Source organism: Pan troglodytes, chromosome 13 (genome assembly GCF_028858775.2).
Source record: "Pan troglodytes isolate AG18354 chromosome 13, NHGRI_mPanTro3-v2.0_pri, whole genome shotgun sequence".
Lineage (NCBI taxonomy): Eukaryota > Metazoa > Chordata > Mammalia > Primates > Hominidae > Pan > Pan troglodytes.
Window position 1 is genome coordinate 53,666,516 of NC_072411.2, and position 18,947 is coordinate 53,685,462.

At 39.0% G+C, this 18,947-nt stretch overlaps 1 protein-coding gene across 21 annotated transcripts in view; it reads right to left on the reverse strand.

Moving 5' to 3' along the window:
- NEB (nebulin) overlaps positions 1–18,947 on the reverse strand; it is a 244,262-nt gene that overhangs the window by 146,649 nt on the left and 78,666 nt on the right. For all 21 annotated transcript variants that reach the window (XM_054679823.2, XM_054679822.2, XM_063791165.1 and 18 more), the window contains 11 exons: positions 14,951–15,055; positions 12,676–12,783; positions 12,025–12,336; positions 11,355–11,558; positions 10,971–11,075; positions 10,780–10,887; positions 8,564–8,875; positions 8,067–8,270; positions 7,490–7,594; positions 4,445–4,552; positions 1,861–2,172 (listed from right to left, as the gene is read on the reverse strand). In XM_054679823.2, coding sequence (XP_054535798.1) covers positions 1,861–2,172; positions 4,445–4,552; positions 7,490–7,594; positions 8,067–8,270; positions 8,564–8,875; positions 10,780–10,887; positions 10,971–11,075; positions 11,355–11,558; positions 12,025–12,336; positions 12,676–12,783; positions 14,951–15,055 — 1,983 coding nt within the window. The remainder of the gene's footprint in view (positions 1–1,860; positions 2,173–4,444; positions 4,553–7,489; positions 7,595–8,066; positions 8,271–8,563; positions 8,876–10,779; positions 10,888–10,970; positions 11,076–11,354; positions 11,559–12,024; positions 12,337–12,675; positions 12,784–14,950; positions 15,056–18,947) is intronic.

Consider the following 18,947-nt stretch of genomic DNA (forward strand, 5'->3'; position numbering starts at 1 on the left):
TTTAAAGTAGCACATAAAACAATGTGGGTAGATAAATTACATGAATAAGAGTGGGTTTTTCTAGTGGTTGGATTGTTTTGGATTCTTATTCCCTGCGATGTATTCTTCTATACATTTCAAAATATCTGTAATGCCTTTAAAAACACAGTTAAAATATAATAGTGCTGTAGAACCCCTGAAGCCCTGAGATCTTCAACAGCTGTAACTCTGTCCAAGATTCAGGGCAATAAAATTTAATTATTTATTTATTAAATGGACAATTTCATTGTGGAGGGCCCCAGTCTCTTCTTCACCAAGTCCTCAGGATGGAAGCACAGACACCTATATAAAATCATATTGTCATATTTTTCTCACTTTATTAAAAAATTTTTTTTTGCTGAAGGTTTTTATATACCCATTAAATATTCATAACTGCTTCACAATCATAGTTTTGAATCTTTGTTTGGCTCATTGGAAAGATTTCACCTGTCACAGAAACTAAGTAGAAAATAAAAAAACTTGTATTTTGTAGTCTAGACAAAAAAAAAAAAAAAACTATTAGAATTAGCCTGTGCTGACTAGTTATTGCCCCACAAATAACAATAGCAAGAATGAAAACAGGACAGGTGTGGGGGTCCACGCCTGTAACTCCAGCACTTTGGGATGCTGAGGGGGGCAGACCACCTGAGGTCAGGAGTTGGAGACCAGCCTGGCCAATATGGCGAAACCCCATCTCCACTAAAAATACAAAAAATTAGTGGGGCAGGGAGGCAGCAGCCTGTAATTCCAGCTGCAGGGAGGCTGAAGCATGAGAATCACTTGAACCCGGGAGGTGAAGGTTGCAGTAATCCGAGATCACGCCACTGCACTCCAGCCTGGGCGACAGAGGGAGACTCTGTCTCAGAAAAAAAAAAAATTAAAAAAGAATGAAAACAATAACAGTTTATACCTCCGGAATGCTTTTTAACTTTCAAATACTTCCCACATTATGAAGGTCATATCACAGGGTGAGGAAGGTAATCCAGAGAAGGTGCCCAACAAATAGACAGATGGTAAGCAATCTGTCAATGTTGTCGTTATATGGGTGACATCAACCCTTTTAAACTATCTTTTCTGTGAAGGCAAAGCCTTTCTTTTTGGAAAGAATTGCAAAACACAGGGTTCTGTATGTCAGAAGCTACAGAACAGACGTGGGAGTTTTCTCAGGTAGGCTGTAAGTTTTTAGGAACAACCAATTAATGTATAATTATTACAAATTAGTTTTAGTCTCCAAAACTTGCTAGTGCTTTAATTCCTTCAAAGTTTATAAAATACATAGTGCAGGAAATGTGCCTCTCATATCCAGATTTGAGATAGTGTATCTGCTTCCAATAGGTAGTAGGCTCTGTCATTACCATGTGGCTCCTCCATAGACAGCCAGGCTAAGAGGAAGTGTCTGTGAAACAGTCCAGTAGTGTACAGACACAGACTTCTTTTATTTCATAAGCATAATATTTAGTGTTGCAGTAGGCATTAGAATTCAATAATTCTTTGGTTTGCAAAGAAGCCAAAAACAAATTCCACAGTAATTTCTTTTTAAAGTAAAAACGTTTCTTCCTTCCTTAAAAGAATAAATGTCTCCCTCTAGTGGACCCTGAATTCTAATGTTACTTAATTCCCATTTTGTTTTTATAAGACCAAGTCCACTTTGTAAATTTTACTTTCTTATGAAGTCTATTAGTGTATTCATAATAAAGCAATAAAATTGTATTCTGATTTAAATCTTATTCATGGACCAATCAGTCTTAACTTGAGTAAGTCAATGGATTGTATATAAAGGATAATTTTCACATAGTTTAAATTATTTCTATGCACAGCTCCATTTATAGATGCTGTACTCACGTCACTCTGGAGGTCATAGGCCTGCCGAGCATGGATGACATCGCTCTGGTCGGGCAGGCATGTCCACTCGTGCAGGTAGTTCTTGTAGTCCACGTCACTGACTAAGGTCTGGCACTTCTTGGCCAGCACCACCCCCAGCATGTCCACTGGGCTGCTGAACTTGGTCTTCCACTTCTCAAAGTCCTTTTTGTACTCCCTGTCACTCTGGATCTTGGCTACGTGCATGGACCACATCATCTTGGGGTCATCTTCAATGTTCCGGGCTCCAATATGGTGGCCAAGTTGCTTGCGGTAACCATCTTTATATTTGTACTAAAATGAAAATGCACAAATCAGGTTTTTATTGTAACCCCTTAGAGGCCACAAGTCTGTGCAAAATCAACTTGCTTACATCATACTTCAACTGACTTCTGTTAACAAGTACTAACTCAAGCCAGTATCCTGGCTTTCATCCTGGAAGCCCTTACAGAGGTAGAAAAATAGATGGAATTCTTGTAATTGTAGTGTATAACCCAAATCACCTACAGCCTGGTACTAAGGGATACCTCTGAAAACAAGAAGTGCATATGTGGGGAAAAGGTCACCTGTGGAAGTCAGGGAGAGAACATTTGAACCAGGGAACCTGTAGAATTGGATTCTATACACTAAAAGCATGTCAGGAAGAGGGTGCACTTGGTAGAATGGTGTCTTTGATAAACAGTAAAATGAGGCTGGGCACGGTGGCTCATGCCTGTAATCCTAGCACTTTGGGAGGCCAAGGCAGGTGGATCACGAGGTCAGGAGATCAAGACCATCCTGGCTAATATGGTGAAACCTCGTCTCTACTAAAAATACAAAAAATTAGCCGGGCGTGGTGGCGGGCGCCTGTAGTCCCAGCTACTTGGGAGGCTGAGGCAGGAGAATGGCATGAACCCAGCAGGCAGAGCTTGCAGTGACCCAAGATTACGCCACTGCACTCCAGCCTGGGTGACAGAGCAAGACTCCATCTCAAAAAAATAAAATAAAATAAAATAAAAACAGTAAAATGAGTGACTGATTCCTGTAAGGATCACCTGTAGTAGCAACAGAGGAGAATTTATTATTATTATTATTATTTTACTAGATTCATGCATTCAATGGCAGTGGCAAGCTTTTGGCATCATTTTGAAAACGGACTGTACTTGTAAAACTGACATAGCAACCCAACTGGTTAGATTATGCTCTTAATAAGGTCATGGGTTCTAGCCTCACATGTACCAACAATGTTTTTATTATTCATGTCCAATGCCTTCATTCTGGAATCTAAGCCAGTTATCCAAAATACATGCTTCCAGTCTCAAAGACAACTGACCGAGAAAGTGTAGGTGAGTCAGCAAGAGACAATATGGTACAGTGGAAAGGAATGAGATTGTTCAGAGTCTCAACTCCCCCACTCACTAGGAGTTTGATTTTAGGCAAGTTGCTTAAACAATCCACAAAATGGGGATAATGATAATATCTACATCCTAGGGCAATTATGAAGAGTAAGTGAGACAATGCATATAAAGCTCTTAGCAAAGAGTTCTCAATACTTCTTGGTTATTATTATGTCATTATTTATTATTATTGGTATAAGTCCATTTGCTGGGAGGGTCCAACATACATAAAGTTGAGTCACTAACATAAGATTCCAATATAAAGGACAGCAAGTGGGCCTTGATTTTTAGAGCAGTCATTTGTTCCTCAAGAATCCCTGAGGCACCAGAAAAGGATGACAGTTTTACTCTGGGAGACACGCTAAATGGCTAGGAGCTATTGCTAAGAGTGTGACCTCACGCTTGTAAAACCAGCACTTTGGGAGCCTGAGGCAAGTGGATCACCTGAGGTCAAGAATTTGGGACCAGCCTGGCCAACATGGTGAAAACCCATCTCTACTAAAAATACAAAAAATTATGGGCGTGGTGGTGAGTGCCTGTAATCCCAGCTACTCGGGAGGCTGAGGCAGGAGAATCGCTTGACCCCAGGGGGCAGAGGTTGCAGTGAGCTGAGATCAGGCCATTGCACTCCAGCCTGGGCAACAAGAGCAAAACTCTGTCTCAAAAAAAAAAAAAAAAAAAAAAAAGAGTGTAACCTTAGGTCAGCAGTCACCTCTGGTACTGATCAACTGCCTTCTTTTCATAAGGGCAAATTTCAATAGCAAGCGCCACATGTGTTTTAAAATACTATCTATTCAAATGTTACATAAAGCCAGGCCCTGAATCTCACTGGCAGAACCTAAGTTTATGAGTTATATCTTCTATAAGCTTTTCTATAAGCCGGTGATAATTCTTACATAAGCATCTCCAAGCCTGCAGCTTCACTCTAACAGGGTCCATATGAATGAATGAATCTTTCTCTATTCTTGGTTGACCAGTTTTCACAGAAGACGCTGTGTCCTGTAGGTTACAGATCCCTCTTATAAACATCAAGATTTTCATTTCCCTTAAAACTGAGGTTTTGAAAAATCCCACACAAATATATCAGGATATATTTTCAAAGGTCCAGGAAAAGTTCTTTTCTAAGATTTAGTTCAGTGAAAATGCCACATTAGATTGATCACATACTCAGAATGGAATTGACAACTCACGTCACTGATGATGTCCCTGGAGGCCTTGGCCGCCACGATGGGGATGGCGTCGCTTCGCAAGTCATAGCCTTTCTGCTTTGCTTCTTCATTAGCGAGTTTGTACAGACTCTAAATTTGGGGGAAAAAAAATCAGATGCTGACATTTATATCTAAAAACTGACAGAGGACTAAGACAATTCACTAAGTTCTCCATAGACAGTGCCTATAATAATCTTACTTTTGAGAGTTCTAAGGCTTCTGCATGTTTGTTGAAGTGAAGACTCAAAAATGAGGCTAGGTGCGGTGGCTCACACCTGTAATCCCAGCACTTGGGGAGGCAGAGGCGGGTGGATCACCTGAGGTCAGGAGTTCGAGACCAGCGTGGCCAACATGGTGAAACCCCATCTCTACTAAATATAAAAAAAAAATTAGCTGGGCGTGGTGGTGCATGCCTGCAATCCCAGTTACTTGGGAGACTGAGGCAGGAGAATTACTTGAACCTGGGAGGCGGAAGTTGCAGTGAGCTGAGATTGTGCCAATGCACTCCAGCCTGGGCAACAAGAGTGAAACTCCATCTCAAAAAACAAAACAAAACAAAAAAAAAGATACCCATAAAGACCAATGCACCTTTATTTTTTACTTTAAAAATCATGTTGAATTAAGTATATATAAATATTACAGGTTGTTTTAAAAAATTTTAGTTAAAACAATAAATCCAGTTTAAAAATTACAGGAAAAATTAAGCTGAAACTCATAGTTCTAGCATGGTAAAATGTGGGTGGGAGGGAAAGGCTTAACTGTTGATCATGGCAATCAATTCAACTCACATTTATTCTGCCCTGACCCTGTGTCTCTGACTGTGCGGGGTACTTGGGAATCAAAGATGAGGTTGAGACCCCTCTCAACCTAAAGGTTCCTGGGAGAACTGATGGAGAGACTGATAACCTGTGGAAGCAACTGCTGAAAAGTCAAACCACACTAACAATGAAGAGCTCCAGGAAGAAGTCATTTATTCTGAACTGAGAATCAGGGAAGTTCTTGAAGATGGGGTGACCTTTGAGTCAGACTTTGAGCAGAGTTTCAGTAGACTAAGGTGGCATCAAGTGCAGAGGAAATCACGTGAATCAAGGCACCACTGTGGAGGGGAAGCGAAGGGGTGTTGAAGGAAGTGGGTGAGGCCCCAGGGAGGAGTCACAGGAGAGGGCTGAGAATAGCCCAGAGTTGGACTGTGAACGCCTCATTCTAAGAAGTTGGTGTTTAATTCTACAGAAAATAGGAAAGCAGCCAAAAAGTTCTCTTCTTTTTAACATCAGAGGGGAGCGCCCATGGCAGCATCCCAGTCTGGGTGGGTGGAATAGGGGGTTGCGGGCAAAATGGGGAAGGGCACCTGGGCCTCCGGGGACTGGCAGCCGAGTAGCCGCACTAACACATCTCTGAGCTTTTTCAGCAAAGACAGAGTTGAGAAATCCAGAAATGCTGACTGGCTAGACACAGGGGGGGCCCTTTGTTTCCTGAAATTCTTGCACATGTAATGCATGGTTTCCTGTAACAGGACCTATATTATAGGTTTGGCTAATAATTCAGTCCTTTCTGACTGGGGAGTAAGACTTGATGTTTTTAGTTTTTGGTGACAATTAAAAGCTAGCTATACAAGCACTAAAATTACAGTCTCACTTCCAAAATAATTACTTAAGATGGCGGCAATTCCATCTAAATTCTCTAAATTATGCTCTGTGTGTTGATTTATGCTGCCAAATAAACAATATTTTCCTTGCTGGTTGCACAAAGCCAGGTGAAATAACTAACACATCAGCTGACAGAATCTTAGATTCACAAAAATCTCCACAGGCTTATACCCACAGGCTCAGTCTAAGAAGAAGAAATTACAGAGATAAATGCCAATCTTTGAACAGAGATAAATTACCAAACGCATAAATGCAGGATGGAAGAAACCTAGCTTTAGTCCGCATAAGATGTCTTAGAGTTTAAGTTGGTCTCAAGTTCTGTGTGCACCAGCAGTGACAGCTGCCAATGTATCCTGGGAGCACAGGATGCAGAATAGAGGTCATATGTCCAGAAGAGGAAATACGATAGTTAAGTGTGTTCTACATCAGTCATTCCCCACTCATAGTATTTTGCTCAGTTCTGAGAGTCACATTTTACTAGTTATGTCATGTGAGGAATGCCCCGCAGCTTGGGATATTGGATTTGAAGGTGAACCTGGGGTGAAGGTGGCAGGGGAGGCACCCTGGTGCTGCTCTCCATCTCTGGGGGTTGGCACAGATTTGTTCTGTGCAGCTTCAGAGGACTATGTGAGTTTACAGAGAGAAATGTTGTGACTCAATACATCAGAAGCTTTCTCATAAATTTTCCAGAACGAATGGACTGATTTATGAGATCAGCTCCTTGTCACTGGGAACCCTTAAGCAAAGGCAGGTCAAAAACCTATTTGTGGGGAGGGGTCCCTTTGCACTAGAGTGGAGGCTTGACTCTCTGCCTAAGCCTCTATGATTCTGGAATGATGGCACGTGGCCCTGTGCACACTGAAAGTGAAAGGAAATGGGCTTGCTAATATTTACACTGACAGATATTTCTCTCTGTGTGTGTGTGTGTGTGTGTGTGTGTGGGTTACCTGGTAGTACTGTGGATTTTAGTTCTTGCCTTTAATCTTATATACTAAAAATCTTAAATTTGGATCCTAAACCACACTTAGGAACAATATATGGAAAATATATTTACTACAGTTATGCTTTAGCATAAAGGGGAGATACATGTATAGGTCAATTGCTAATATCCTAACTTCAAAAAAATAATAAAAGAAAATGGTCTACATAATCTCATGGTTACAGCTTAAATAATTAGTTCATGTCATTTGTGTTTCCTAAATGATAATTCATATTGCATAAATTTTGACATTTATGATGGTGATTGAGAAATGCAAGAGTTGTTATTCACATGAAGCATGAAAAAGATTCTTTCTAAAGCTGTCATTTGGTATCATGTCATCATAGAGTAGATCAACTGAAATAAGCAGCAGTGTGCAAATGTCAAAGAATCTGCTCTCACCTCACTGTAGTTGATTTTGTTCATTCTTGCCAACATAATTTCTGGTGTGTCTGGCATTATGTGGATCTGAGTCTTGTCTTTGTCCCAGGCTTCTGTGTATAAACGCTATCAAAAAAAATACACAAATTCATCAGGAAAATAGTTCTGTGTATAGTTAATAGGAATTTTAGGGCCACAAAAACTTTATTAAAAAAAAGAAAAGGTTATGTGTTTTATACACATTATGTGTTTTATGCACATCTTCAGGTAATAAGTTCATAATGGAATGTGTATTTATAAATGCCTTCTAATAATCTGAAATGTATGTTAACAAAAGGAAAATGAGAATAAGCATATTTTATGCAGACTATTTTTTGATAAAATATGCTACTTTATCAAAATCATGAAACAATGACTAAATATCAAAATATACATGATATATATCAGTTATTAATAGATAGATGAGAAGCCAATAGACACATAGACAGATAGATAGATGCCTTTTATTACTCAATGTTCTTTCTTTCCTCATTAATGTTTCTTTTTCGTTGATTCAGCTTTAGGAGCCCCACTTTGATTCTTAATTTTGAAGTCTCACCTTGTTCATAGTGATGGCATTATTTTTGGCCAACACTTGTTCCAGAGAGTCAGTCACACTGGTAAATTTGAATCTGTCTGGAGGCTGGCGATAGATTTTATCACTCAAAATTTCAGTTGCCCTTTTGCATTTTTCCACATCCAAAGAGCCAATGGGCACCCAGCCAATGCCTCTCATCCACTGGAGATCAGACTTGTACATATTCTGTTGACACAAATAGCCAATAAATATTTATCTCTGTATCAGCAATGCATTTTCATCTGAAGGATAAGAGATCAAGTAAAAGCACTCTCAAAATTTAGTTTGGTGGACGGGCCAGGTATCACACAATATTCCTCTTTGGTCTGAAGGGTTAAAGGATTAAAATTCCTGTCGATAAAGGCATGCTATTTGCCTCCTGCAGGGGCTGGTGAGCTTGTGCCATATATTGCCATTTTCTCCAAGAGGTGTTAAATAATTTCCCACCTCTGCACGTTATTATGACTCTCAGTACTCACATCGCTCTGGAGGTCATAGGCCTGCCGAGCATGGATGACATCGCTCTGGTCGGGCAGGCATGTCCACTGGTGCAGGTAGTTCTTGTAGTCCACATCGCTGACTAAGGTCTGGCACTTCTTGGCCAACACCACCCCCAGCATGTCCACTGGGCTGCTGAACTTGGTCTTCCACTTCTCAAAGTCCTTCTTGTACTCCCTGTCACTCTGGATCTTGGCCACGTGCATGGACCACATCATCTTGGGGTCATCACGTATAGCTCGGGCACCAATGTGGTGGCCGAGCTGCTTACGATAGCCTTCTTTGTACTTGAACTAAAAGAAGAAAAAGACAGATAGTCATCTGTTTTAACTTTTAGTAAAAAGCAATCACTAAGCCTAACTTGCTCTATTTATTAAAAAAAATTTTTCCCCGAATATGTAAATTATATGATAGATGTAGAAACAATTTAGAAAATAAATATAGCACATATCATCACATATGAAATATATCTTATATAAAATATATACCATATAGATAGGCATTACTTTAATACATTCTTTAATGTGAAAGTCATTCTGTTAGAATTTGTTTTTAAAATATTTAATTTTTAGATGTATAAATTTCAGGAGATTATGCTGCAATGACAATGACAATAAAAATGAAATTCTCCTGCATGGGTTTTATATGCTCAATGATCCAAAATTTCATTGAGTATCTACTATGTGTCAGGCACAATTCTAGATAAGTACCGCAGATTCAATAAGAATTATCTCTGCCTGCAAAGAATGTCTGTATATTTATACACACAGAAAAAAAAGAAAAATTAAGATGTAATTCTGCCACTAAAATAATTTGTTATGATTCGTGTGTGAGAATATAATTAGAAGTCATACTGTATATGGGTTTGTGCCTGCTCTTTTCAGTTATTATATAAGCATTTCTATGTGTCATTAAATAGTCTTTGCACACATGACTGTTTTTTTTGTTTTGTTTTGTTTTGTTTTTTAGAAAGCATCTCTTTCTGTTGCCCAGGTTGGAGTGCAGTGGTACAATCATGTCTCACTGCAACCTCCAACTCTTGGGCTGAAGTGATCCTCCCACCTCAGCTTCTGAGTAGCTAGCACTACAGGCATGCGCCATCACACCTGGCTAATTTTTAAGTTTTTTGTAGAGATAGTACCTTGCTATGTTGACCAGGCTGGTCTCAAACTCCTGCCCTTAAGTGATCCTCCCGCCTTGACCTCCCAAAGCACTGGGATTACAGGTGTGAGCCATGGTGCCTGACCTATACACATGATTTTTAATGACAGGTAGGTATTTCATTATATGGTATTTAACCCTTCTGTGATTGTCATTTATTCTTAAATTATGATTACTTCCCATATTTTGGAAATAAAGAAAAAAATCTAGAGTTTTTTTTATTCATAGACAAAAGAAATGGAAAGATAAAAATTTTTAGAAATGTGAGCAAATCCTTTTTTTTATTTATTATACTTTAAGTTCTAGGGTACATGTGCACAACGTGCAGGTTTGTTACATATGTATATATGTGCCATGTTGGTGTGCTGCACCCATTAACTGATCGTTTACGTTAGGTATATCTCCTAATGCTATCCCTCCTCCCTCCCCCCATCCTACGACAGGCCCCAGTGTGTGATGTTCCCCACCCTGTGTCCATGTGTTCTCACTGTTCAATTCCCACCTATGAGTGAGAACATGCAGTGTTTGATTTTCTGTCCTTGTGACAGTGAGCAAATCCATCTTTTAAAGAAAGCAAATATTTGTAACCCACCACCTGATATAGAAACAAACATATATTCCACAGGAATCGTTGAACTTTGAATAATGTGTCCTATAATTCAGCCCTTGTAGATTCATTGGTTCATACAGCATAGGTTGGGTTTTGAAGGAACCCTACAATAAGCTCAATTGTATATGAGAGATACATCATTGGAAAAGCCAAAAAAATTATCTGAACTATAGTCAAGTATCTAATACTTTTGTTCAGCAGGAAACGGACATGTTTTGAAATGCATGTTGCTATGGACTCAACAATAACTAGAATTTGGCCTTTCTGTTGATAACTCTATTACCATTATTTTAAACCATTCATCGAAACAATAAACTGTTAGCAACAGCTTTAACCTCATGGCTTACTTGTGCCACTATAAATCCAGGAGAGAGAAATAAATCTTTGAGCCAAAGCTAAGGCAAATAACTTTCCAAGTATACTTACTTCACTTGCAATATCTCTGGAGGCCTTGGCTGCCTTGATAGGAATGGCATCTACCCGCATATCATAACCTTTCCTCTTGGCTTCTTCTAGGCCAAGCTTATACAATTTCTAAAATAGACATTAATAGTAAGTTGGATTTATAAAGTGCATTGTAAGGAAAATGTATCATGCACTATGAATATATTACTTACCTCACTGTAATTTACTTTGTTTTGTTTAGCTAATAAAACTTCAGGGGTATCTGGCATAATGTGGACAGTGGTTTTATCTTTATCCCAAGCTTCTGTATAGAGGCGCTAAGAGAAACAGAAAAACATGACTGGTATAGGCCAGTAATAAATAGACACATGCAGACAGTCTGATTTTTTATGAGAATCAAGAATTTCAGCTCAGTGAATCGGTATTTGTGACATTTTCAGGTCTAAATGTCTTGTGTCAATAAGAAGCACAATACTTTAAAACCACATTAGTACCAATCAAAGGAATCAAAAATAAGTTTTCTTTTATACAAACAGACTTCAGTGTTTCCATAAACAAAAAAATTAATAACCTCCTCAAACAAAGATAGGACTTACATGATTCATGGTAATAGCATTGTTTTTTGCCAAAACCATTGGTATGGAATCCATAAGGCTGGAAAACTTAAATTGATCTGGGTGCTGACGGTAAACATGGTCACTCAAAATCTGGGTGGCTCGTTTATTTTTCTCATCCTCGAGAGAACCACTAGTCATCCAGCCAATGCCTTTTAGCCACTGAAGGTCTGACTTGTACAAATTCTGAAAGTGCAAGTGACAAATTTGTCATAATTAAATCATTTATCACAATTTGTCATAATTTGTCATAATTAAATCATTTGCCCCTAAATAAAAGTTCATATTATATTCTATATATTTTTAATACTTGAATTATTAGAAAATTCTAAATTTTTGGTATGAATTATAAATCAACAAAATATTCAGATTAAAAGCATATTTTGAAAAACATTTTAAACAGAAGCACATAGGAAAGGACTCAATCCTTTGATTGTCTAGCTCGACAATCTAGAGGCTTCCACCAAAGCAATGGGGCTTTGCTGGCTCTTTCTCTGTGGAATAATGGTGCCTCCAGATGTCTGGGTGACTAGATGCGCTTGGGCATTAGTCCAGGGTAATTGTGTAAACTCAACTCTGCTCACTATGGGACTCTGATACTTTAAAAAGCAGACATAATGTTTTGTTGGCCAAAGGAAAATCTTAGACTCACATCGCTCTGGAGGTCATAGGCCTGCCGAGCATGGATGACATCGCTCTGGTCGGGCAGGCATGTCCACTGGTGCAGGTAGTTCTTGTAGTCCACGTCGCTGACTAAGGTCTGGCACTTCTTGGCCAACACCACCCCCAGCATGTCCACTGGGCTGCTGAACTTGGTCTTCCACTTCTCAAAGTCCTTCTTGTACTCCCTGTCACTCTGGATCTTGGCCACGTGCATGGACCACATCATCTTGGGGTCATCTTCAATGTTCCGGGCTCCAATGTGGTGGCCGAGCTGCTTGCGAAAGCCTTCCTTGTACTTGTACTAGAGAAAAAAAAATGTGTCTCATTCCTTTCAAAATTTACTTCTGTTGCCATCTTTGTGGCAAATTACAAAGCGCATTAACTCTAAATATTTTACTAAGCCTAGAGAGCCAAAGACTTCAGTCTTTTGATAAGAAAGATTAAAGGCTAAATTCAGCTATGAAATTCCATACATAATAAATGCATCCTTGATCTTATCCTCATCCCACACTGCATGGGATCATTTTATTCCACTGTAATTTGTTACCCCTTAGATTTTGTTCAATTTAAAATTAAATTGAGACTGCTTTGAAGTGATAAATTGCAATCAAATCAATATCAACAGAGGATAAAATCTTACTTCACTGGCAATTTCCCGGGAGGCTTTTGCTGCTTTGATTGGTATGGCATCAACAGGAAGATCGTAACCTTTTCTCTTCAGCTCCTCATAACCCATTCGGTAGAGTTTCTGTTAAGAAATGAAGATCATTTTGGGAAATACTGTTCCCCATAGACAAATATAGCATAATGATCAAATGTGCTAAATATTTTGAGTCCATGAGAATAGCATCTGTGCCCTAAAATACTCAAATGTAATTAGAAATTATGCCCATTGATTGCTAATGATCCTGTTTTAAACTTTAAAGCTCTTCAATTACCTAAATCAGCAAAATTGTCAGCTCTTCCCAAATACAGTCATGCATTGGTTAATGACAAAGATACATTCCGAGAAATGTATTGTTAGGTGATTTTGTCCTTGTGGGAACATCACAGAGTGTACTTATGCAATCCTAGATGGTACGGCCTAGTACACACCTAGGCTATATGGTATAGCCTATTCCTCCTAGGCTACAAACCTGTAGAGCATGTTAGTGTAGGCCACTGTAACACAATGGGAAGTATTAATATTTGTCTATCTAAATATAGCTAAACATGGAAAAGATACAGCAAAAATACAGTATGATTATGTGACGGGACCACCGTCCTGTATGTGTGCCTTTGTTGGCCAAACTGTTGTTATACAGAGCATGTCTATACTTGCAAGAATCAGGCAGAAGTAAAACAATAGAGAAATGAAATGGATTATTATTGAGGTGCTGTTTTTCAATTCACATGGACTGTTTCATTAGAAATTTTTGTTAGAAAAGAGCTACGGCTTTTCATCTAATTCTTCTAATGGGGAAAAATCATGCCTAAGGGGTTATCTCTTCTATGTAGCTGATGCATTGTGAAATAGTCTGTCTCCCAAAATGGGACCATCCAAAATAGGATCCACATCTATAGGTAAGATACTGAGTCCACCATAATTTCTAAAACTTATGTTTTGAAGAAGGTTTAAATAATGAATTTTATTTATTTATTTATTTATTTATATATTTTTTTTTTTTAAGGCTTAATCACAAAAGAAGTTTATTTCCTGGTCCTGGAAGAGTAGTGGGTGGGTGATCAGGTCAGCAGGGACTTGGTTGGCATGGCTTCCAAAGTCAGTCATCCTCACATCCTTGCAACAAAGGGAGCTGGTGAAAGCCTGAAGGGGTGCCTATGGGAAGCCACACTCCTCCACGATGCCTCCCTGACTTCCCACTCCTACAGGGCGCTGCACCGACCCCCCCGCCTCCTCCTTGGCAGCATTGGACCCTGAGGACAGGGGTGTCCTGATGGGCCTAGCAGAGGTCTGGCCCACAGCAGGCACTCGGCCACCCTGGGGCTTGCAGAAGGAAGCAGCTTGGCAGAAGGGGTCCCTTGCTCCCCAGCTGTGCCTGTACTGTACTGTACCGAGTCAGAGCCCTCCCTGGCCCCCAGATCAGCCGCACCCACTGTGCTCAGCCAACAGGAGACCCAGTGGGAGGCTGGAGGGCAGGGGGCACAGAGAAGCCGGGCTTCCCTACTCTAGCCAGCAGGGGACCTGCAGCTGGGCTGTCACCTCTGTGACTCCCCTAAATAATGAATTTTAAAAGCTTAAGTGAAAGAATTTGTTTTTTCAGATCTGTAACATAATTTAAAAATCGAGAATATGATTTAAATGTACTTTTATCCAGAAACCAGATTATTTAAAGTGCCTATTGATCTTGGACTTGTGTTTATCTGTCAGTCCTTCGTGGCACTACTTTAATGCATTCTTTAATGTTAAAGTCATTCTATTAGAATTTAGAATTTGTTTTTAAAATATTTAATTTTCAGATGTATACATTTCAGGAGATTATGCTGCAATGATAATGACAATAAAAATGAAATTCTCCTGCATGGGTTTTGTATGCTCACTGATCCAAAATTTCATTGAGTGTCTACTATGTGTCAGGCACGATTCTAGATAAGCACTGTAGATTCAATAAGAATTGTCTCTGCCTGCAAAGAGTGCCTGTCCACACTGGGAAGAGCAATATAAGCCACCTTATGATGATATATATAACAACGGACTGCAAGGAACAGAGAATACAGACTCCCCATTCTGCCTGACATAGTGAGTACTAACATTTCGATATTCAATCTAAAAGCCACTAAATAAGGAATCTAAGTCATATGTAGTTAATTAATTAAAATAATTCAGGGATTCAGAGAACTTCTAGACAGTTTCACTGATTTAGAAACAATTAAAATGAGCTTTCTGAAAACACATGCTGAATTTGAAAACTTACATCACTTGTGTTGATTAAGTTTGCTTTAGCCAGAACAATGTCAGGTGTATCAGGCATGATGTGGATCTGAGTCTTGTCTTTGTCCCAAGCTTCTCTATAAAGTCTCTAAAATAAGAAATAATAATTTTTCAGTGGTGTTGTTAGATTAGTGAATGATACAGTTGGCTTCAAACAGAATTGCTGAATTTATCTGAATTAAACATTATACAGAATTGATATAATAAGCAGACAACATAAGCAGAAAATAGATGCAATATTTCTTGACTTATCTGGGACATAACTGCCTTTCAACACAGAGATTATGGGTCACATTTTCAAAGTTACAGATAATCCTGCCTACAAGAAATCAATCTAGGTAATTACATGCCTTGCCAATATTATCAAATGAAACAGGCTTCTCCATCTTTTGGGTTGTGTACCTCAGTGTTTAATTTAGAGGCAGCCCTTGCCTTTTCAAAAGATGTCTTATTCAAAGTATGCCTAGAAATCAGGAAGTTTTATTTCCTGTGTGGCTTGTTGTTATTACTATCATTATTTTGACACAGAGTCTTACACTGCTGCCCAGGCTGGAGTGCAATGGCGCAATCATGGCTCACTGCAACCTCTGCCTCCTGAGTTCAAGTGATTCTGGTGCCTCAGCCACCTGAGTAGCTAGGATTACAGGCATGTGCCACCATACCCGGCTAATTTTTGTATTTTTAGTAGAAACAGGGTTTCGCTACATTGTGCAGGCTGGCCTTGAACTCCCCACCTCAGCCTCCCAAAGTGCTGGGATTACAGGTGTGAGCCACTGTGTCCAGCTTCTATGTGGCTTAGTATTTATAGTTATACCTCATAATCATTGTGAAGGATTAGGATTCCCAAAAGGATTTTTTGGGGGGGAATTTATCAAAATATCTTGGATGTCCCAGAGCCATCCTTATGTCTCTTCAACAGAAGACAAGGGGATCCAAACAAAAGTTTCACAGACTTACTAAAACTAATAATTTTTTTTTTTTGAGATGGAGTTTCACTCTTGTTGCCCATGCTGGAGTGCAATGGCGCAGTCTTAGCTCACTGTAATCTCCACCTCCCAGGTTCAAGCAATTCTCCTACCTCAGCTTCCCAAGTAGCTGGGATTACAGGCACCCACCACATGCCCAGCTAATTTTTGTATTTTTAGTAGAGATGGGGTTTCACCATGTTGGCCAGGCTGGTCTCGAACTCCTGATCACAGGTGATCCACCTGCCTCGGCCTCCCAAAGTGCTGGGATTACAGGTGTGAGCCATCGTGCCTGGCTAAAACTAGGAAAATTTGATTAAAAACAGAATATTTACACAGGGCAGAATATCTCCCTGCCAGATTACTTATCAATTACAAAGGATAAAATGGTTACTCAACAGTACAGCAACCTGGCACCATCACTTTAACCAAGTGTTTAAGTTATTAGTAATAGAACAAATTGATATCCTGTGCCTCCTGATATGAGGTACTGAGGAGGACACAATGTGTGATCTCCTGCTGAAAAGATAATCTGAGTCTATCACAGGAACCCACCAGAAAACCCAAATGGAGGGAGATTCTACAAAATAACTGACCTATGTTCTTTACGAATGTCAAAAACTTGGAAGGCAAAGAAACAGTGAGGAACTAGTCCAGAGTAAAGGAGACTAAAGACATAGCAAGTAATGCAACCTGTGGTCTTGGATTAAATCCTGAGCCAGAGAAAATATTTTCTTTTCTTATAAAGGATATTAGTGATAAAATTGAATAAATTCTGTAGACTAGCAGACCAGTGGAAATTAATTTTGTGATTTTAATCATCACAATGTGATTATGTGAGTATGTTCTTATTCTTGGGAAATATAGACGGAATATTTAGGCATCATGAAGCAATTTAATTTCTCATATAGATATATAGATATAGATCTGAGAGAAAGAAAGGGAGAAAAAGAGACAAAAAGAGAAAGCAAATGTGGTAAAATTTTAACATTTGGGGAATCTGGGTATATGTATGCACACACACATACACACATATGTGAATTACATGTACTATTTTTTCAACTTTTCTGAGTGCCTGAAATTATTTCAATAAAAAATTTTTTTGTCTCATTGATTCCTTAAACTTGTCCATTTCCCTTTGAGGTGTGCAGCATGAGATGTGTGTGTCTGGCACTTTTCTTTTTCCTGCACATGTTTGCTATGGTGCATATAACCCAGAGAAGCCAATTAAGACCCTCAGCACCAAAACAAAGCAAGGCTTGTTAATTTCCATATGTGTGTATCCCAGTTCTGCACTACCCTTTTGGATTTAGTAACACCAGAGTTTCTCTTTAAAAAATTTTTTTATTTCCATATATTCATGGGGGCACAAGTGCAGTTGCATTGTGGTGAAGTCAGGGCCTTCAGTGCATCCATCACTGGAGCAACACACATTGTACCCACCAAGCAAACAGCAGAGTTTCTCTACCTGCTAACCACTGATATTGTGTATGGATGGTTCTTTGTTGTGGGGGCTGCCCCGTGCATTGTGGGGTGCTTAGCAGCATCCCTGGCTTCTACCCACTAGATGCCAGTAGCATGCCACTCCCCAGTTGTAAAAACCAAAAATATTTCTAGATGTTGCTAAATGTTCCTGTGGGACAAAATTGCTTCTGGTTGAAAGTCACTAAGTTAGATTATTTCTTCAATGGCATGTGCCACTTTCACCCCATGGAATGCAGAGAAACTGCTATTATTATTTACACTGGGATAGGTGTATCAGTTGATTCAGAAGGAGAGACTGCAAGCTCAAGGACCCCAGCTGGCCCGGGTTTTGTGTGGCAGTCCTGAGGCCTGAGAGCTCCATGTTTCAGCATTCCCCAAACTAGAGCACACTGCTGGGGAGTCCTGTCCCAGAACATGTATATCGATAAACTTAATGATCTAGGGGTTCTCATTTGGTCACCTTATTAAGTTCAGATCTTTTTATCTCCTGTTTCATGGAAAGAAAAGAAACTTGGATTCCAACAAGGGGGAAACATTTTGTACAAATTTGTTGTTTTCTCATTTTGTTGGATTCTGTCATCATAAAAATAGTAAAAGAATAAGTAAATGCTTAAACATTCATAATGAAGCTGACAGGTCAGCATTTACTATACATTCTGGAAATCAGCATTATAAAAAGTCTGTGAGGGGTTAGTTAGGAAAAGAGGAACTACAGTTTATCAATGCTCATTCTAAGCTGATAATGGGCTTATATATTATATAAAACTTCTGATATATGATATATGTAAAGTGTATAGCATATTACATATAGTATATATATTCAGATCCTCCTAAGACCTACAGTAGATATATTTAGATCCTCCTAATAACAGATGGTTATTATATATCTGTTTAAATCTTCTTACCAATTACAGATTTCAGGGCACATACTTCAGTATTCTGTAATGTTCAAAGTTAGGCTTTTAGCTGAGCAGTGTTGAGTAATCTTTCCCTTCTTTGCATATAATTACTCCACCCTGCTATATTTTATGTATTTTTTCAATGAATATTTATTGAGTACCTATTATGTGCTAGATACTGGTGTCAGAGCTGGTGAAGAAAATAAGTTGAAGATGGAATAGATACTTATTTACAGTGACAGAATTATCCATTTATCCTGATTCAGCTAAACTAAAAGCATTATAATCATTTGTCAGGAAATACACTTTATAACACATCCATTGTGCCTGTGTAAGGTACTCAGAATCTTTCCCCCTCATATACTCTACCCCAACAAAAAACATCTGGGTGTTTCATGCACTCAAGTTTCAAAGAAAAACAGTTTGTTCGATCATTTTCCCATTATATTTTGGCTAAATAATAAATAAGCTTTGGGTGACAAAAACTGACACTGACCCATTTTTACATGATTCAGTGTAGGATAGTTGCTAATTCAAATAAAATGATCCAATATACAATTTTATGTGGTGATGTATGAGGCAATGCTTTGTGGTTCTACTCATTTATTAAGCAAGTGCTATTGAGCAAACA